The sequence below is a fragment of the Trichosurus vulpecula genome, chromosome 1 (assembly GCF_011100635.1).
Source record: "Trichosurus vulpecula isolate mTriVul1 chromosome 1, mTriVul1.pri, whole genome shotgun sequence".
In the NCBI taxonomy this organism is placed as follows: Eukaryota; Metazoa; Chordata; class Mammalia; order Diprotodontia; family Phalangeridae; genus Trichosurus; species Trichosurus vulpecula.
The window spans coordinates 335,809,176-335,831,322 of NC_050573.1; the positions used below are offsets into that span (position 1 = coordinate 335,809,176).

At 40.8% G+C, this 22,147-nt stretch overlaps 1 protein-coding gene across 1 annotated transcript; it reads right to left on the reverse strand.

Moving 5' to 3' along the window:
- Nucleotides 1-7,032: 7,032 nt before the first annotated feature.
- Nucleotides 7,033-20,059, reverse strand: FBXL7 (F-box and leucine rich repeat protein 7). Its single transcript, XM_036734339.1, has 2 exons — nt 19,453-20,059; nt 7,033-10,367 (listed from the first exon to the last, which is right to left on the reverse strand). The coding sequence occupies exons 1-2, from the start codon at nt 20,048-20,050 to the stop codon at nt 9,631-9,633; spliced, it is 1,335 nt and encodes a 444-aa protein (XP_036590234.1). The 5' UTR covers nt 20,051-20,059; the 3' UTR covers nt 7,033-9,630.
- Nucleotides 20,060-22,147: the final 2,088 nt, after the last annotated feature.

Consider the following 22,147-nt stretch of genomic DNA (forward strand, 5'->3'; position numbering starts at 1 on the left):
TCCCAGAGCTGGTGCAGGTCAAGAGACTCCACTGAGACCTGAAGACTGAAGAGTGCCTGTTCCCACTGCCGATCCCACAGAAGAGGTCAGCTGAAAGCCAGCTCAGAGTCCAGAAAGAATGAGAAAAGCCTGAGGGAAGTGTGCTTCAGATTTGAGTGTGAGAGGTCTGGGTCAAACACCTAGTTTTTCCCAGAGGCCATTTGTTCAACTCGACACGTGTCTCTGTGGAAGTTACTACTGTGTCCTCAATTCTAACCCCAAAGAACTTGGTTTCCCTATGTTTGCTTTCTGCAGGGGTCTCTCATGGGCTGACTCTTCCCTCCTCTTTCAAAGGTCATGTTCCCATGTTAGACATCCTACTAAGTTTTTATTTCTGGGATCCCTCTAGTTTCTAGCTCGTTGGCAGACCTGAGATGGCAGACAGATCACATGACTGGTGAAAGTTCATGGTGCATTATTTAACACCATCCCATTCCCTTCCTCCATTTCTATCAAGTTCCATAGACCAGCTTGTCACTTTCTTCTCTCTGTGACACAAGGGAAAGAGTTTTCTAGAACCTCATTCACTAGAAGTTTAAATTAAGAAAAATCCTTTATACCTACAGCAATAATTAAGAAAGTGAGAGGAGGGTCATTTCCTCATACTGGCAAAAACCCCCAACAACATGAATAATACTGATAAGACCCTTTAATCCCATAGAGCTCACGATGAGCTCACCTTCTTATGGCATTCTAAGATTTATAAAGCACTTTTCTTACTAAAATCCTGTGAGCTTGTGTAACTCTTGTGCATAGGGTTGTGTATCTCTGTTAGACATGAGGAAATTGCGTCTCATATTCATACAGCTACCTCTCTTTGCTTCTACTGGAGAAGTGAAGTAATTTGCTCAGTATTAAGTAGAAATTCATTGTTTTTGTTGTTTAGATGTTTCAGTAGTGTCCAACTCTTCATGACCCCATTTGGAGTTTTCTTGGCAAAGATACTTGGAACGGTTTGCTGTTTCCTTCTCCAGCTCGTTTTATACAAGAGGAAACTGAGGCAAACAGGGTTATGACTTGCCCAGGGTCACATGGCTAGTAAGTATTTGGGACCAGATTTGAACTTACGAAGATGAGTCTTCCTGACTTTAGGCCCGACCCACTGTGCCACCTAGCTGTCCCAGAACCAGTAATAGTCAGTCTATTAATGCTTAATTCTATTGTCTGTAACCTTGAGCAAGCCTACCCACATTTTTTGAAAAGTTAGTTTAATATTTCTTCTTTCTAGGCCTAGGTCAAGTACTACCTACTCTATAGTCTTCCCTGTTCTGTCCAGCTCTGAGTATTCTGTCTCTCTCTTTACATATTTCAAGAGCAATTAGGAAGACAACATGGTGTGGTGAGTAGAAAGAAACAGGACAAGTGGAAGACTTTTCTAAAGGCAGGAGGCACCTTAGTTTGGAAAGCACTTCACACACATACCTATACACACCCACATACACCCACACCTCCCCCCCCACACCGCCCCCTCCCAATCCCCCCACTCTCCCACTCCCCCACTCTCCCACACCCACACCCAAACATTTTACCTCTTTAAAATTGATTCCATCTCTCATCTCTCATCTCTGCTGTCCCCCATTCTTGGAATGTATTTCCTTCTCATCTCTGTTTCTTAAAATCCTCTTATCAATTTTATTGGTTTTTTCATAAAACCAGCTCTTAGTTTTATTTATTAGCTCAATAGTTTTCTTGATTTCAATTTTATTATTCACTCCTTTGGTTTTCAGTATTTCTAATTTAGTATTTAATTGGGGATTTTCAGTTTGTTCTTTTTCCAACTTTTTCAGTTGATACCCAATTCATTTTTCTCCTTTTCCTCTATTTTATTCATGTAAGCATTCAGAGATTTAAAACTTCCCCTAAGAACTGCTTTTGCTGCATCCCATAAGTTTTGGTACATTGTCTCATTATTGTCATTCTCTTGAATGGAGTTATTCATTGTTTCTATGATTTATTCTTTGGCCCACTCATTCTTTAGGATTAGATTATTTAGTTCCCAATTAATTTTTTAGTCTATCTTTCCATGGTCCTTTATTTCAAATAAATTTTATTGCATCATGATCTGAAAAAGGAACTCAAAAACTTGTGGAACTGAGTGTTGTAAACTAAAAATAAAAAATAAATTAAAAGAAAAAGCTCAACTCAAACACCATCTTCATGAGGCCTTTCCTGATCTCTCCACTTACTAGGGGTGTCTGTCCCTTTCATTTTCCTTATATTTACTTTGCAATCAATTGCTTATACTTATATATGTAAATATTATATACCTCAATAGAATGTATGTTCTTTGAGAGCGGATACTGTTCATTTTCAATTTTGTAACTCTGGCCTGGTATATAGTAGCTACTTATAAATGTTTACTAATTGAATAATTAAAAACTCAAGAAATCCTAATAAAATTATTTTTGTTTTGGCAATATCTTTGAGTTAGTTATCTGTACATTCCACCAATAAACTTTCACTCTGAGTCTCTGACTGCCTGTCCTCTGATTCTAGCTACCCCCAAACTTAAGCATTTAGTAGCAAAGTCCTCTAGGGGAATTTTAAGATTGAGCTGCTGCTGCCTCTCAGATGTGATGCACATTTGAGAAAATCAGATAAGAAAAGTTGCTTTGCCACTTGGCCAGGATAAGTTATTGGCTGTGAAGTGAGAGGCCCCCAACTCTAGGACAGCTGTGCCAATGCAATTCAAGGATTGGAGCGCTGATGTTGTTGTAGGTACACAAGGAACACTGGAGAACATAGACAAACAGAGAAGCTCAACGGTCAAGAATGTAGGAAAGCTGAAAAAAACAGTGCTGGCATTCCCAGAGCACCTTTCAAGGTTCTTTGGCTACTGCACGCATTTGGCCACATGGGCTTGAGATTAAGCACACTTATAAAAAGAGGGAAGCCTGTACCCCCTTCTGTGCCAGTGTTTACTTTGCCCATCCCCTGCGAGTGGGTGCTGTTTTTAAAAGAAATACACAGTGAGCCTTGAGGCAACTATGCAAGGAAGGAACAATGCCAGCTTGGAAATCCTGGGCCTGAATTTCTGTTTTCCATTATGAGAGTGAGAGGTCATTATTGAAAAGCGATTTTTTTTTTAAAACAGGACCCCTCTAGGTCAGCAACTCTCAGCTGCTTTGGTGTTTGAGATGGCTGAATTTGGAGAAAGTGGAGCCAACTGGAACCTCACCCTCAGACTAGCTAATGGAAAATCTTTATTGAATGAGCTCCACTAATAGAGATAAAATAGATTATAAATCAAAGATATGGCTGTTTGATTATGTGGAGAACACGGGAAAGAGCCTGCAGTTTCTTGAACTGTACAAAGAAGACAGGGGGCCTGTTTAGCTTGAACAGTTCTCAGAGGCTGCATAGTAGGGTGTCCAGGGAGCCAAAAAGCCGATATTTCTTGGGCTTGGGGGTGGGGGTAGGGTGGGCAGGGAGTCAAAATGAGGCCTTCTACAGTTGAAGAGCCAAGGCCTTTTTTGAGTTGTACTGAAACTATGAAAAATGTAAAATTGCATAAAGGTAATTATTTCTACTTTGGTTCCCATCTCCAAAGGAAAAAGCCTTTGTGATAAAATTGGTAAGGCCGTTTATCAGCCTCAGTAACTTTGTCCCTTTATCTGCTTTCTCCAAAACTAAAAAGGCCATGACGTGTTTGTTTAAAATTGAAAGTTAAATACCCTCAAAGAAAAAACTAGAATTTAAAATCTACAATTTATTGAAATTATTTAGCACCTAACATCTTTTGGAAGGAAGGGAAGAGGGGTTGGGGGAGGTAGTATACCAATTTATGGCTAATCTAAACCATTAGAAATTGCTTTGGTTTAAGCAAGATTAGGATTGGTGGCCTAATTTGAAAAGTTTAACCAAGCGGGAATTAATCTTTCAGACCTTCTCACTTAGGTTATCACAGCAGTTTCAAATAACCATTAAAGGGTTTCATTGTTTGTTTCCTAAGTTTATCAAGACCAACAGATAAATTCACATTTGTATCCCTAATAGACCTCCCACTGAATCCACTCATTAGGCAATTTCCTTCCTTCCTTCCTTCCTTCCTTCTCTTTGTTTTTCCTTTCTTCCTTTCTATCTTCTTGTTCTTTTTCCTCCTCCTCCTCCTCCTCCTTCTCTCTCTCTTTCTCGCTTATAAATCTATTTAGATACAACTTTAGAGCTCATCTATTCTAACCCCTCATTTTAGTGACAAGGAAACTGAGGAAGTAAAGTGACATGCATCAGACCAGGGTCACACGGGTTATAAATTAACAGGGTAAAGATTCAAACCCAAGTCACTGCCTCCAAATCTCACATTCTTCACTAGTTCATCACACCATTTCAGTCAATCTTATGAGGCACATCCAGTATCTTTCCCTAAGGTTTATATAAGCCAATGAAATCAATGTCTAGAGTCTGTATGTTCAAACACCCCAAACAGCCACCTCTTAGTAAGTCCAGAGATGAATGATTTCAGAAATAAACTAATGTGCATTTATTAAACACCAAAACACTGAACATCAGTCTTGATTTATGTTACCATTGGTTTTGTTTGTTTAGGGCTCATCACATTAAACCTGTGTGAACAGAAGCTTTGACCTTGAGTTGTGATTTCAAGTAGCTCAGCTTTAGAATTTGTTTACGGTCATTATTACCAACACTATATGGAAACAAACTGCTGCTCGAGAGTAATTTGTCTGGGCATGGGGTTGCACTTCTGTAATTTCAGCTAATGGGAGGCTAAGGCTGGAGGATCTCTTGAGCTTCTCTGGATTTCTGAGCTGTAGTAGGATATGCTGGCTGTCACCAAATTCAGCATTAAGGTGGTGAGCCCCTATTAGTGGATGGGTTGCTTGGGACCCAAGCTAACTGGGCTGGTGAGTTGCCACTACACTTCCAACCTAGGTGACATGGGAAGAACCAGTCTTTCTTTCTTTATCTATTTATTTATTTATTTGTTTTTTAAATGAGTAATTTGGAAATTTTTAGGGCAGCTAGGTGGCACAGTGGATAGAGTGCCAGGCCTTGAGTCAGGAAGACTCTTCTTCTTGAGTTCCAAACAGACTTTAGACACTTGCTAGCTTAAATGACCCTGGGCAAGTCACTTAACCCTGTTTGCCTCAGTTTCTTCATCTGTAAAGTGAGATGAAGAAGGTAATGGCAAACCACTTTGGTATCTTCTCCAAAACAAATAAACAAACAGCCAAATAGGTTCACAAATAGTCAGACATGACTGAAACAACTGAACCACAACAATTTGGAAAGTTTTACAAAGAAACTTTGTTTTTGGGAATTCCAGTGAGAGTTTATCATCTTAGAATGTTTCCTTGTTCTGGAAATTCATTCCCATTAGAAGGAAAGATTGTTTTGAACAGGTGGGGTGTTAGAATTAAATTGAATCAAAAGTATTGAGGTTCTGGATACAGCCTTTATGCAACTATGGTAGAAGAAGCAGTGATAAATTTTCTGAGCAAGTGCACAAGGCACCCAGTATGGTTCTATTGTGTTTGTTACTTTGAACAGTTTCCTATGACATTGAGATAGTTGGATATGTGTAGGCTGATCTGGTAATGGTAAGGTAGTAAAGAAATTTATCTAGTGCAGGGATATCTACATTTTTTTTCAAGAGTTGATCAAGTGATCAGAAAGCTAAGTGAGTGAGGTCTCCATGCATTTGATGGAATGATTAATTATGAACACGATTTAAGAGTAGTAGTAGGCAGGTGGTTGGCCTGAATGGTCTAGTTAGTTAACCCTTGTGTGCTAATTGGGTAAAAGAAGTTTTCAGTCAAAATGAAACAAAAAAAACCTCTTACCTGGACCAAAGGTTGGATGCTGAGATCTATCAGACAGTGCACTTGGAGAAACATGGATGGGGAAGGAGTATTGGTTGGAGATGGCAATCAACACAAGGCTTTTTAAATCTCATTTATTTTCTGTATGACTATTTTCACTGGAATTTTCTCCTGATTCTTAAAACTCTTCTAGTCTCCTTTCTTCTCATTTTGCCTGTTCAGCATTTTTCCAAATCAGTAGTTTCATTTCTTTCCCCTCACTAATCACGATTGCCACTTATTGGGAGAATACCTCAGTTTGGCTTTAACATGGGGATTTGGATGCTAATCAAAGGAAGGTGAGTGGTTCTGCTCCACTGCATTTCCCCCCTGTCAAAATGCACAATCGTTTCAAGTAATAAACAAGAAAGGAAGGTAGTGGCTTTATACTGGGTATCACGCAGGGTGTTTTTTGGACAAAAACCTTTTTGAAGGTTCCTTTAAAGTTTCGAATGCCGGTCTGAGTATGAATGTGTGGACCTGTGATCATTTTTTGCTTTACCTCTTTATCTTTTTGGGATCCAGGCAGAAATTGAGGGAGAAGTCAAATTAATAGTGTGAGACAAGTAATATTACTGGTCTTTTGGAGATTTTTTTCAACAGTTTATTGGTTGAAAAGGAGGTGAAGGACATCTAAAAGGTACCTTTTGTGCTTGTTTAAGATCAAGTTTGCTACTCAAATATTACATTTTCCTCCTCCAGAATTGATTTCTTGTGTCTCATGGAGCTTTGTGACTTAAAAAAGTTGCCACTTTAGGTTTTTCCAGTTTTTTTCTAACTCTTAGTAACTATTCCTATTTGATTTTGTTTCTATAGTACCCTATAGGTCCTCATGGTCTGAGACCCTCTATCTTTATTTATAGCAACCAGCACTAAGCATAACAATTCTGAAGGTTCCGTTAAAGGCTGGAACAAATAGGAAGGCATGAATTCACTACCTGTGAAGTGAATGCTTTTCCATTTACCTGCTAATTTGAAGCCAACATCAGTGAGCCAAGTGAAATGACAAAACCATACGCTGCAGGCATCAGAGGGACCATCCCTATTCCTGGCTCCCATCATGGAACTGACTCAGGCTGTGCTCAGTTTGAGAGGCCACTTTGATTGATTCCCTTTCCCTGTTCCCACTGCAGTGCCCTTCTGTAGTTAGGATGGCAAAAAGTAAGGCTGAGATGATTACTGACATATTGCTTTATTTCTTGATGGTAGTAAATCAATGGCTTTCTAGAGAATCATACAGCACACAATGATTCCAACATTAGGATTTTTAAAGAAGAGCATTCAATTTAGCATAGCCAGGAAGGAAGCAACATTTTTAAACAGTCAAATTTGTTAAAGAGGCCTTTTGTTTGGTCTCTTGAAAACTTGCTGAACCCAGTTTCCAGTTACCTCCTCCAAACATCCAAACTAACTCCTTGAACTCCCTATGGAACATCATGAAGAGAAGTCTGGGGGAGAAGTTAGAAACTGGATGAAGCAGAGATATGTTGTATACTCATTGTGAAGAGTTGGCCTTGTCGGATACGCAGAAAGCAGTAGATTTGACACTATTAAATGGCAAGAACATAGGTTTTTAATCATGTGAGCCACAGAGTAGCCAATGGTCTCTGGCACATGAGGGTCTACTCCCTTCTTTCATGCTTTCACTCATTCAAGTAAGGGAATCTTAAGAAGCTCACTTGGGAGACCACATTACCCAGAATGAACATCCTCCATGACTCACAAGTAAACCTTAGTCAAGGGACATGAATTGCAAGTAGAATGCTGCCTCAGGTCTTGCACACATTTATAAGCTGTGTGAATGTTTCTTAGTGTTATTTCCAGCCAGATGATGCATTTTTCCCCTCTTAGTACATGGCTTTGAATGCTACATCAGTGATGCTAATGATGTTGTCTGGAAAGCAAGCTACTGTTTCATTATGAGAACCAGACCAGGCAGATGATTCCCTACTTCAGCTCCTTCTTCCCAACACATGCACAGTACCGGGGCCTCTGAATCGAAGCCGTTGTCAATCATGGTATAGGCCTACTCTGAAAACATATTCAGCATGCTTGGCTTGGAGGTCTAGAGGCCCTGGATTTGGATGCCAGACCTTTTGGGTGGAAGTAGAAGAAGAGTTTTCAGAAGTGAATGATTAAGGGTGGGGAGCTATGAGGGAGCATTTGGAAGCTCATGTGCTAGTTGGAATCAGAGAATAAACTTCAAATGGAAAGGCAATGGAAATTTTTCCCCCAGGGCGTATTGATTTTATGCAAATGGAACTGGCAAACACCCACTCCACTACAAAGTTGTAACTTCCTGTTCAGCAATCATGTGTGCATAGGTATGCATTTATTTTCAGAGAATGGTTGACATGGTTGGTGGGCCAGAGTCTAAACCTTATTGATGGTATGCCATTTTCATAGATCGCACCATTACAAATGTGGAAGTTGGCTACCCATCCTTTGAAGGGAAATATACACATAGCTATGGAAACATGCACACAAGGTGACATTGTGAGCAATTAAACACTTAAGAGCCCAACTCCAAAAGACTTCATACATATAATGAAATCTGGGTGCGTAAAGGAGCAAATAAATGAAAAAGAAAAACAGAAGTCTGAACGACAAAAGGGAAATCTGGTTAGTCCTCTCACAGCTGGAGTACAGATGTGCCTGACACATGTGGACTGAGGCAAAGGAAAAAAATACTTTGTGGAGTGAAAGGGTGTGCCCATTTGGGCATCACTTCTTAATTAAAAATTGCAAGGGTATTTCCCTCTCTTAGCAAAGGCCCAGGAAAGATGACTTTTTTTATATCAAGGAGAGACCAAAGGATCTCAGCTCGGCATCTGTCAGGAACTGATTTCTCTACTCTCACCCTCAGATAGATAGACCCTCTCTGTTAGTGCTGCCTGTTAATCATGCTCAGAGAGCATTACAAACCATAGAGCACGGGCATGATATGAAATAGATTCCAGCAGCACACACTGGGATCGCTCAGATGAGGGAAAGAGACAATTAGGAAACTGTGACAGTGAGATCAGCACCTTGGAATATCCTTCCTCGAGTAGCCTGATAGAATGGCTTAGTGCATAAGGAAGAGGTGAGACATTCAGAGGAGGAAGATTTCTGGGGTGACTCAGGGAAAATAACATTAGGATTAAAACAACAACAATGAAACCACAATTTTCTCATTTCCACTATTCTAAAACGGGCATGAGCATAGAGACCCAGGACGCTAGGGTGTTTGTGAGGAGTGATTAATCTGCAAAGAAAAGTTTGGGAAGCACTTCGTAAAGTGCTGCGGATCCATTTCCCAAGACTGTTTGCTGTTCACATTAGTTTGTAGGACTGAGGAACAAATTTCATTCAAAACAAATGTGGAGTTTGGACCTTTGGGCCAAATGGAGGCACTCTTGGGAACATCAGGTTAGTGCTTTCTTGGGGATTCCCAGTAGCATTATGACTGGCCTGCTGAGGCCCTCTGAAGGAAGCTACTACAATAACCCAGACAGAAACAAGAAGGTAACAGCTACAATAGAAACAGGCATATTTTTGTTTTCTTTGACCTCATGTAGATCATAACCAATAATCAAAAGCTGATTCCTAAGAGCTTCAAAGCATAAAAAACCCCCAAAGAACAAACAGCTATTGCAAATGAGAGTGGCATGTGCTTACATATACTGTCTTTAACATTTTTTTGGTTAAAAAAAAAAACAAAAATTTTTGTTGTTTGTTTTGCTTTCTTTTTGATTTTTATAAAAAGAGATCATAGATAGAGGCTGTCCACTCAAAAGAAGGCAGGGTTGGTGTGCTCTATAATACAGCGCTTACAATGGCGTTTCACAAACCGTAAAGCCTCCACGGACACCTCACAGTCCTGCACATTCAGCATCTGCAGGTCAAAGCAGTTGGCGGCTACGATCTGTAGGCCCTGCCCTGTGATGCTCTCACAGGACTTTAGGCTCAGGCGCTTCAGATTGAAGCAGTTAAGGGCCAGGCATTCCAGGCCAGTGTCTGAAACCAAAGGGCACTTTCCAATGTCCAGAGACTTGAGTTTTGTGCAATTTTTGGCCAGGTATTCCACACCATGGTCCGTGATGCCCTCACAGCCCCGCGCATTGAGGTAACGCAGTTTGCTGCAGTACTTGGCGATATAACGGATGCCCACATCTGTGACCCGGCCGCAGTGGGCAATGCTGAGATACCGCAGACGAGATTCCAGCTTGGCAATCTCCCTCAGGCCAAAGTCACTGACAAAACGGCAGTCACTTACACTCAGCTCCTTGATGGAGCCACAGTAGATCATCAGGTAGCGGAGGCCCTCGTCAGTGATGCGGACACAGCGTCGCAGGTACAGATGGGTCAGTTGGGTGCAATGGGCGGCGATTGTGTGCAGACCTTCATCCTCCAGGACAAAGCAGTCTGTCATATCCAAGTAGCGGATGGAAATCTGTTTGCCATGTAGAGGGGACAGCTTGATAGAGGCTTCCCGTGTCAGACTGATGCAAGTGACTTTAGAGCATCCTATTCAGAGAGAAAAAAAATTCTATAACATCAAACTGACATGATATTTCTCCCAGTTCTATCATTGGTAGTCTAGTGGTGGTGGTGGGGTGCCTTGGGGGGAATGAGGGGATGTCCACCTCTTCCCTTTGACCACCAAGACTCCTACAAATGCCAATTATAGTCTTCTTTATGGTCCTAATTTTTAATTCAGGGGATGGAGGCAGAAGAAGCATTTACTATATTCATAGTCACCTTGACCCACCTGATTGATTATAAGAGACCCATGTCCTATGTAATTATGATTAGTACATTTCATACAATAGTAGATACATCATAGTTGGCATACATTTATGGGTACCTCAGATCAGAGACTCATAGACTTAGAGCTGGAAGGAATCTTAAAGGGACTCAAGTCCAATACACTTGTTTTACGGATGAGGAAAATGAGGCGCAGAAAGGTTAAGTGATATACTCAGGGTCACACTTACACAGCTAGTAAATATCTAAGGCAAGACTTGAACCTAGGTCTTTCTAAATCCAAGTCCAATTTCCTTGGTCACTGCACCTCAGAGAAGGGTGAAAACAAAATACCAATCTAGTGCACAGATAAGGAGAATAGGAGTAGTTCTCTATCTGACTCCCTCTGTTAAGGAAAAAACAAACATCTGGGCTATGTAGGGAGCAGAGTATTACATGGGACTATCAGAGGCTGGTACGAGTACTGCGCTCTGCTCTGAGTGAAGACCTGAATTCAAACACGGCTTCTGACACTTATTAGGACAAGTCCTTTAACATTTCTGAGCCTCAGTTTCTTCAGATAAAAAAAAATGGGTATGATATCCCTTCCTCGCAGTGTTGTTGTAAGAATCAAAGGAGATGATGCACATCAATTGCAAACCTTAAGGCACTATGGATGGAAGGTGTTGTTATGTATGTGGTTGGGATCAGCATTGGTAGAGAGAATTTCCACAGCAGGAGTTCTCTGCGCTGACGAAATCACAGCTCCATCCCATACTAATATTACAGAGGGGATAAATAAGGATAGAATCTTGCTTCGAGCAAGTAAAAAGAAGTCTTGTTTTTATCCTCCTCTATTTTATGCTGTAATATTTTGAGAACCCAAACAGTGAACAGTTTAAAATTAGTATGTACCTAAAACGTTAAACATTTTTCTTAGCAACCAGTATCTTTCATTTCCAGCTCATTTCTCCTTCCCCCCCAAAAAAAATCTAAACCAAAAAAAAAAAAAATCCAAACAACAACAAAAAAAAAACAAAACCCAAACCCTTCAAAAATCTTTATTTCTTCCTTGCCTCTTCAGTTTGATAGTCTCTCTGGTTGCAAGCATTGGTTGCTACATTTATTCCTCTCTGTTACCATGCAGTTCTCTTGGATACGCTCATCTCTTCTGCCTCTGTGCAGGCCCCCAAGGTCAGGGCCACGCAACACAGCATAGCCTCCAGAGTTTCTGAGCAGTGTGAACACTCTGAATGGGTTTCCTCCCACTTCCTGGGGGACTGACTGCTCAGAAGGTTATCACAGGACTTTCTCCTACCTAGGAGTAAGGAGGTCAAAAAACTAGTCATCCATGTCAGGAGGTTACAGGGAGGGAACAAACCACCCAGCCTGGGAGAATAGAGATATTTAACACATTAAAGGCTCCTAGGAGTGTTCTAATGATCCAGTATCATTTCTGTGTTTGGAGAGGGAGGAGCACACCTTGAAATCTTGTCTTTCGTTTCTCCTTTAGGCTTTGTACAACACCTACTGGAAGCTTGGGGTGGGGCCTGGAAGGTTGGAATGGGTATGGAGCATACAATCTATTGAAATAGAGGCTTCCAGTCTATGCTAGAAATGAGGCAAGGACTGCCCATCTCTCTGTATTATCCAAGGGTTTTGGCCCCTCAGCTTTCAATATGAGCTTTGACTTTCTTTATTTTGGGTTCTACTAGTCCTATCTGCGGCAAATATCAATCTGCTACACTTCAGGAAGGCCGCAGCGTTTGGTGGGGGGAAACCTACACTCGATGGGAAAAAGAAGAGCTCAAAGTGAATGAGATATTCACTGAGTTCAGTGAACACAACGATATTCTGGATTTATTCCTGTGTGATAGCTTGAGAAAAAGAGATAGGGTTCAGTTCTGGCTCAAACGGACTCAGTAGGTATCCATTTAGAAACAAAACAGAACAAATCAGCTTAGATTCACGGCTGCTGGAGAGGAAGGAGGGAAAGTAATACTTATATTTAGGTTGCACAAATTAGTGAGGTTTATGCTCATTATTGATTCATGGTTTATTTCTGTTAAAGTTGCTGCTAAAATACTATTAAATTCAGCTTCCCCTCATTAGCGGGAACCCATTTCCTGCTTCTTAAGAATGCAAAAAGGATCTCTCCGCAAAGTCTGGCTAATGGCTTTAAGGGTATCATCATCATCCTCCTCCTCCTCCTCCTCACTTTTATATATTTACTATATGCCAGGCACTGTGCTAAGTGCTTTATAATTATTTTCTCATTTGATACTCACCATAACCCTGCAGAGTAGGTGCTATTATCATCCTTATTTTACAGATGAAGAAACTGAGGCAGACAGAAGTTAAGTGACTTGCTCCAGCTTACAAGCGTGTGAGGTCAGATTTGAAGTCAAGTCATCCTAAATCTGGGCCTGGCACTCTCTCTACAGTACCACCTGGCTACCTCCATCATGGAGTGTGTGCCTGTATCTTTCACCAATGGGGCTGCATTCCAGTTTCTGTTTTAGAGATCCCGTTTCCTGAATAGGACCATAACACTGTGGTTTGAGACTATCAAAGTGGATGTCAAATCTAAGTAAAACAAGTGCTTATTTTAAATTGGCTTGAATTGACAAAAAAAAATAATAATGATAATAAGGTGAGAGCTTGTACAATGGAGGGCAGTTTATATGATAGAGCCCTGGACCTAGAGTTAGGAAGCCCTTAGGTCAAATCTGGCCTCAGACACTTACTAGGTCTATGACTCTAGGCAAGTCACTGACTCCATCTGCCTTGATTTCTCCAACTATAAAATGGAGATAATAAGAACCAACCTTAAAGCACCATATAAATGCTAGCTATTATTAGTGGAGTCAGGATGTCAAGGGTTCAGATTCTGCCTCTGTATTGGTAGTATGACCATGATATGTTTGAACTTCCCAGTGTTGTAGGAGACTCTCTCTGAGCCACAGATAATTTTTCCATTTGGATCAGCGCAGGGCATTTCCATACCAGGAGTTCTCCACACCAAAGAAATCACAGATCTAGACAAAACAATTAACAGTCAGCTGCTATTTCTACATGGCCTTAAGATTTGCAAAGCATTTTACATGTATTATTTTACTTGAATGTCACAACAATCTGATGAAGGCTGTACTACTACCATTTTACAGATGAGGAAGCTAAAGCTCAGAGGGACTGAACAGCTTGCTCTTTGTCTTCCCAGGCAGTAAACATCTGAGGCAGGACTCAGAGTTGAGCCTTTATTAATTCTAAGATAGCACTTAATTTTTTATGCGTATAAAGATCATCTCATTGGAGGAATTAGATGCATATCACCAACACAGAATAATCATTACTAAAACTTTTTTTTTTTAACCACGGTTGTGCTTTCATTAGCCTAGGGGAACTCCCAGTGAGGAAACTACCTTTGTCAATGCAGGGCAGCACCTGCTTTGTCTCATATTTAAGTGACTCGTCCAATCAATCAATCCACCAACAAATGTTTACTATGCACTGATTATGTGCCAAGCGCCATGCCGGGGGTTGTGGCTACAGGATCCGACAGCCATTATGTATCACCAGTGAGACTTGAACTCAGTTCCCCCTGATTTTGAGACCAGACTTCCTCTCAGAAGTATTGATAGTGTGTATCAAACAGTAAAACCCTCCACTAAGGTCCTGCTTTATCTTATTTAGAGGTATCTGGGGGGGGGGGGTGAGGTAGATAGGGCGCTGGACAGGGAATCAGGAAGACTGGAATTAAAATCTGGCCTCAAACACTTGCTAGCTATGTGACTCTGGGCAAGCCACTGAACTTCTTCTGTCTGCCTCATTTTCCTAAGCTGTAAAGTGGGGAAAATACTAGCACCTTCCTCCCAGGGTTGTTGTAAGGATCAAATGAGATAATACTTGTGAAGCTCTTAGCATATCTAGCAATTGTAGGTGCTAGATAAATGCTACATTTATTGTTATCATTATTAATCTAGCCGTAGGGCTATACCTTTGTTTACTAAAGTTATGTGGACAAAATGAAAGCTCTGGCGATTCTACCAAGTGGGAAAGATCTCAATGTGGTCAGTACCAGACTGCGTGTCTTCTTGGCAAAGTCCAGATGAGTTTAAGGAGGCTCAGCATGAAAGGGTCAACCATCAGGTGACTTGCCCCCTACCCCCAGGCCTACAATTTAAAAAGGCAAAGAGCGGGGCAGCTAGGTGGCCCAGTGAGTAGAGCACCAGCCCTGGAGTCAGGAGGACCTGAGTTCAAATCCTGTCTCTGACACTTGACACACTTACTAGCTGCGTGACCTTGGGCAAGTCACTTAACCCCAACTGCCCTGCCTTCCCCCCTTAGAAAAATAAAAATAAAAAGGCAAAGAGGAATTATAGTCTGTCTAAGAGGAAGGAGTACCCACACCAATGAGAATTTGCATCTTCAGATAGAATGATAGCCAGCATTTTTATAGCATTTCAAGATTTGCAAAGCATTCCACATATATTATTTTATTTGATTCTCATAATCACCCTGTGAAACGGTTACTATTATCATCCTCATTTTACAGATGGGGAAATTGAGGCTGTGAGCAGTTAAGTGACTTGCTCAGGGTCATACAGCTAGTAAGCATCTGATGCAAGATTTGAACACATCCTGTATTCTCTCTACTATTCCAATCTTTAGCTGTGGAAGTTTTAGCTGGTATTTTCATGATCTGTCTTTAAAATAGGTCAAAGTACAATCTAGTCGTTATCTAGTGAGTTCTTTCTATTAATTATTTCCTTTATATCTAGTATAGAGTTTGCTTTGTATGTATTTGTGTGTTGTCTCCTCCATTAGACTGTAAGTTCCATGAGGGCAGGGACTATCTTTTGCCTCTTTTTGTATCCCCAGCATTTAGCACAGTACCTGACACATAGTAAGTATTTAATGTGTGTTTATTCATCAAGTTAATAAGCATTTTTACACCTCAATGAGGATAATGCTGATGATGGGGAAGAAGACTGAGTGAACCCAAATCAGATGTCTCATCATAAGCTGAGTTTGGAAGGGCCACCTCTGCAGAGCACTGACTCCAAACTTTATGGGCACCAGCAGGCTAGAGAAGCCTCTCTGATTTTTCTCTTCCTCTCTGGTATACTTTTATTGAGTTTCCAGATCCCTCCAGAATGGACAATATATGAAGTGGAGCCACCACTAGCAGCCTTTAGAGGCCTTGAGGAGGCTGCCAGGTAATGGTTTAAGCGTCTGGTGGCAGAGTTGCCAAGAAATAATTAGCCAGCAACCCAGAAGAGCCAGGAATGTGCTTTCCCCAGCACATCCAGCGTCGGTACTCTGTGCCAGAATTTTAAAGCCTCCCCCCTCCCCTTATGCATCTTCAATTTTGCTGGGTTTAGGAGCATCTTTAAGTAGAGGCAGGACTCTCGGGATGAATGTCTATTATATGTACATATATATATATATATATATATATATATATATATATATATATATATATATATATATATATATATACATATATACACACATACATACATACACACATATACATGTATATCATATGTATACACACATATACATACATATATACACACAAACACATACGTTTATATACATATTTGAGTATGTGTGTATATACACGCATGCATATACACACATACAGACATGCATATAAAAACTGTAGAGACAACAACATGGAGAATCAGGGAACTTTCAAACTGAAAGGGACCCAGAGACCATCCATCCAGCCCTCCAACAAATGAAGCAAAAGGCTCAGAGAAGTTAAATGACTTGTTCAAAATTAGCATTTGTAGCAGTAGAAATGGTACTAAAACCCAGGTCCTCAACAGCATAATATCCATCCCACCGAATCATCTTGCCTCTATTTCCAGAGCTTTTCTTCTTCCAGAGCTTCTCAGAGAAACCCTCACAGGTATTTATGTTGCTACTCTGGTCAATGCCAATGGCTTCTTCCCAATCATGACTAACTGAACATTCAGTACTCAGACAAAAACGCAGCTGATGTGGCCCTGCCATGAAGCCAGATGAGCCAGGAGAGTGACTAGTGCTCAGGAGACAGGGAAAGAATCTGAGTAAAAGAATGGCCTGTCGTTATTATGGGTTAAAAAAAGGTGCAGATGCATTACATCTAAGGAAAGAGCAAACTGAGGAAGTCAGATACTGTCTCAGATTTTGTCAGTGGTATCAGTCACATAACACACTAGCAAGCCCCCAGCTATGTTTATTTACCAATCAAAATGGTTTTTGTCTTTATTCTCTCTGCCTCTTAAGTCCCTCCAAGGTAGTACCTATACTTTTCAATTACAATAAAATCCTTAACATATCTTGCTGATATCAGCCTCTTAAGCATTCATCCTTAGCCTAGGATGGGAATGAGATGAAGAAAAGCCTGAGTCAGTCCTGAAGGATTAGCCTCTGCTGCCCAGGAGGTCCTCTGGGCTTTAAACTTCATCTCCAGAGAGACTTTGAAATGAATCAGCAATACATGTAAAATTTACATGGCTGGTGAGGTTTAAGTCTGTCCTCGTGGTTTTGTGGGTATCCCCCAGACACTCAAAATGTACAGCAACATCTTAGAGGTATCAGTTCATAATATTTTAGATCGGAAGTGATCTTAGAGAAGGTGATATGATGGAGTGTTTCACTGCTAATAGTGGGACAAGTGTGAATGGAAGAGAAATAGCGAATGTACAGTAATGCCAAGACTATGGGCTGCACCCCGTGCCTCAGATCACCATTGGCCCTTCCCCTTTCCCTTAGTAGTAAGTACAGTTTACTACTTCTTTTCTCTCAAAGGAAGGGGCAAGGGCAAAGAGTCTCAGGCTTGCCAGCACCCTCAGCTTAAGCCCTATGCGAGTTTATGTGTCCATTTAAACAACGGTGGAACTGTGTAGCAACAGCAGTAGTAATAGCGTAGTAGTGATAGTTTGGTAGTAATAACGTAGTAGTAGTCGTATATTAACTACCACTTATACAATGCTTATTACATACCAGGAGTAAGAGCCTCATAACACTCTTGGTATGATGACGATGATGACGACAATGACAAGGACCAAGACTACAACTACTACAGCAGCTAGGTGGTACAATGGATAGAGCCCTACGGCCTGGAGTCAGAAAGACTTGAGTTCAAATGTGGCCTCAGACATGACTTTGAGGTTTGCAAAGATCTTTAAAGACGTTATCTTATTTGATCCTCATAGCAACCCCGGGAGATCAGTGCAATCATTAATCCCATTTTACAGATGAGCAAAGGTGAACAGAGATTAAGGGAATTATTTGCCCAGAGCCACATAGCAAGTAAGAGTCTGAGGCTGAATTTGAACTCAGATCTTCTTGACTCCAGGTCCAAGGCTCTATCCACCATTCAACCTAGCTGCCTATTGGTTTCTGCACATAGCATATTAGAATTAGAAGGGTCTGTCTTAGTCTAACCCTTACTCAAAAATAATGAACCCCAATAAGCATGGCACACGGGATAGAGAGCTGGCCTTGTTGGTATAAAGATCTAGGTTCAAGCTGTACCTTTGATATATGCTGGCTGTGTGAACCTGGGCAAGCCATCTGACTTCTCTAAACCACAGTTTGTCATTTGCAAATTAGAGGATCTGGACTAGAAGGCTTCTAAGGTCCTTTCCAACTTTGAGTCTACGATCCTATGATCTTCTGATCTATAAATGTCATCTCTAAGAAACTGTGTACTTAAAAACCTCAGTGATGGAGTGCTCGCTGTTTTCCTTTTTGGAAGGCAGCTCATTTTAGGCTCGCTCTAATTGTTGAACAAAAATGGATCCCTCTTCATAACCTATGACTGTTGTTTCGAGTTCTGCTCCCATGGTAGCAATGCCAAGGCTGTTTTCAAGGACATATTCTTCGTGATTTAGCTAAATCCTCACTTGGTGCTGGACGTCTCTGCTAAAAGCTGTGTCTTCTTCATTTGCCTTGCTTCTGAGCGTTCACGCCCTGCTTGCCAAACTTCCTTCCAATTCTCCCACCTACCTTAATATGTAGCATCTTCACAGTCTTTCAAAGCCCCACTAGAACGCCAGAGTCTTAAAGAAATTGTTTGTCTGGACAGTGTCTCTAATTGGAATACTTGCTCTGGGATCTAGCCACAAGTTCACTGATTTAGACATCTTTATTACTGAATACCTTTTTGCATATAAAACTCAAATAAAGAAATATTCAGACCTGTTTTAAATAGGCTAAATTTTTAATCACCTTTAATGCTCTGTTCAAGGACCAGCTGAATATGCACATTTTAATGATATCACTTTTCACACTTTAGTAGAAAATAACATTTTATAGGAAATATGTTCTCTGAGGGTCTGTGGTCAGGTAGTATGGTTTAGGCATCAGGGAATAAAGGGAAAGTTTTCTTATTGAAAATAATGGTCCTTGGTAGTTATCAGTGGGTTTCTATCAGCTGTACCTATAACAATTTGGAAAGAATTGGGGAGAGGGAAATTTATTGAGGGGAAATAAATAATAAAAGTGAATTATAATCTCTTCCTTAAGAAGTTAGTGAAAAAGGGAATGCTTCTGTAGATGTCTATCAATCAACCAACAACCATTTTAAAAGTCCCACTATATGCCAGGTCTGTGACAGGGGTGTGGAATGGAGATACAAAATTTTTAAAAAAAGTGAGCAGTCTCAGTTGTCAGAGATGTTCCATTCTGCATTCCACTGCTATCTTAGGCTGACTGTCTAAGAAAGTAAGCCTCATTCTCCACCCACCTTTCCCTTCCAAGCAGCCCCAGGGTGGTTGTAGTATCTGGAGCATATAGGTATATTTAGGAAGGTCTTTCTGAGCACCTTCTATGTCACCAATGAAGTGTTAGTGTTATTTTCAGTTACCTGACACATCCAGGTGCTCCAGGTTGGGACAGAGGGACACCACATCAAAAACAGCTTCGTTGGAGATGTTGTAACAGCCTGAAACTTCTAGTCGCCTCAGTTCTGGGCAGCACTGGGCAATGGTATAAAGTCCTCTGTCTGTGAGCCGCCTGCAGCCACTAACAGTTACCGTCTCCAACATGAGACATACATTAGGAGTGTCTTGACAAAGCCTTCGGGTTAATACTTTGAGGGCCCGGTCCACATTGATGGTCTCACCAGTCAAACGAATAGTCCTCCAGAGCCGGGGGTCCCAAGCAAGGTTGTACCACCTACGGCATACACGAGCACAGCGGCACAGCTGGTTGGTGGGCAGGAAGGAAAATATCTGGATCATCGAGTGGTCTGGGAGGCGGTCGATGTGGGCCTGTTCTTTTTGCTGTTTGGAAGCTAGCCGGATGAGAGGATGGGTGAGGCGGGTTGGAGGGGGAGAGTGGACCATGGCCACTGTCTCCCCCGTGATGGAAGAAGAGGAGGTGGATGAACCTCTTCCATTCTGAAAGCCTTGCAAGTTCTGTGGACAGATTAGGGCTGGACTGGGGGTGCTGAGCGTGCGCATGCTCAGGTCGGAATCTGAAAAAGAACATGAAACAGCCATCAGACGAGAGGGGTAGCTGAGAGTTGTGAGGAGGACACATGTTTCTTTAAGTATTAAGCCATTGGTCCAAATGTTAGGCACCTAAAGGATTCAATACATAGAGTCACAAAGAATGGATCAACATATGTCATTGTTCGCTCTTAGGTTGATGCATATTCAATGTATCATGATAATGAGAAATAAAACATAAGCTCATTTATTTTGTCTTTCTTTGTCTTCCCACCACGTATGATGGCACTGAACATATAGTAAATGTTTAATAAATATTTGTTGAATGACTATTCCACAAAATAACTATTCTTTTGAATGATACTAATGGATAATGAAAGGAGTGCTATAGATTAGTGAATGTATTTAAGAATACAGTTGTGCTATCAGGAACAGAACACTAGACTGAAGTCAGAAGCTCTGGAGTTGAAACTCCTTCACCTATGGCTATTGGGTAAGATACTAGCTCTCTGTAAGCCTGACTCATCTGTGAAGTAGAAATAGTGCCTGCCTGCTTCCTCAAAGGTTGTCAGGAGTATTACTTGCACTAGATTACAAAAACAGTCTGTAGACTACAGTGCCATATAAATGTCAGCTACCGTCATTATTTTGGTAAAACATCCTGCTTTTTTGCAGTAGGTTTATTTATATTTTGGGTAAGCTGATGTTAAAAATTCATGTACAATGGAACAGGGAGATAGCTCAAAAGTTAGCTGCAACCAGGTAAAATCAGTTTAATTGCGCCTTTGAGCGGGTGATACGCAGATTATATAATTTGCATGCTGTTAAAAAGGAATTGCATTGAAGAGAACTGTATTAGAGTGAATATGTGTAATACATGAAAATCATTTGATATCTGCTATAAAGTCAAAGTCTTAAGCGTAGTAAAGGATAATAATTTAAAATGAATCGTTTCTTATAAGGGAATTGGTATGCAGTGAAATTTTGTGATTTCATACAAGTTTAATCTTCCATGGAGACGGGAGCATAGGACATGACTGAGATGCCATCATAAAGTGAAACTGACCTTTTTTCACTAGAGATTCAGAATGGCTGAAGATTACATGGTAGCTGTGAAAAAGTGTGGCTGTTCTTAAAAAGGTAATATGATTAGGGAAAAGTGATAGTGAGTAATGGAGAGTGATAGTGGATAAAGCTTTAGTTTATCTACAACACAATGTGATACTTATTCTTTAAGGCTCCATCTGCCATTTACATATTTTTACTTTAAAGACCACCATCTAATCAAAACACATAGACTACATATTTGTAGCCAGAAAGGAAATTAGTGATGGTAATCTAATCCAGTGATATCAAACTCAAATAGAAATTGATCCCTACAGTCACATACTGATTTAGAAAACTACAAATTAATATTATCTATGTTGTATTGTATTTTTATTTATTTTATTACACATTTCCCAATTACATTTTAATCTGGTTTAGGCCCCAGTGGAACCCATGTGGACTGCTGGAGTTTTACACCTCTGGGTCTAGTCCAACTTCCCCATTTTGTAGATGAGAAGATGAAACCCCAAAAGGTTAACAACTTAATAAACTCATCACAGAGCACTGTGCTTACCACATAGGTGCTTAATGCATGTTGATTCATTGCTTGTCAAGGGTAACACAGATAGTAAGAAACAGAGCTGGCATTCAAACTCAAGGCCAGACTCCAGATTCAGTATTTGGTACTTATTACCTCCTATGTCTCAAAGTGGCAAAATGGTAAATACAGAAAAAAATCAATGTTGAAAGCACTGTGGGGGAAACTGGTACAGTATTACCCCATTGAGAGAGCTGTGAATGGATTCAACAATTTGGGAAGACATTTAAGTGGAGTATGGATTGGAGAGAGGCCAAAGATTGGAGGTGGGGGAAGTGATCTGAGTGCGGATGGTGGCTGTGGGAGTGGAGAGAAGATGTTTTGGAGCTAGTGTTGATCAGACCTAGCACCTCCTTAGAAATGAAGAGTAAAAGAAAGAGAAACATCAAGAATGACTCTAAGACCGTGAACCTGGGTGACAGGGAGAATGGTGGGATCCTCAACAGAATAGTCAATGGTCAACT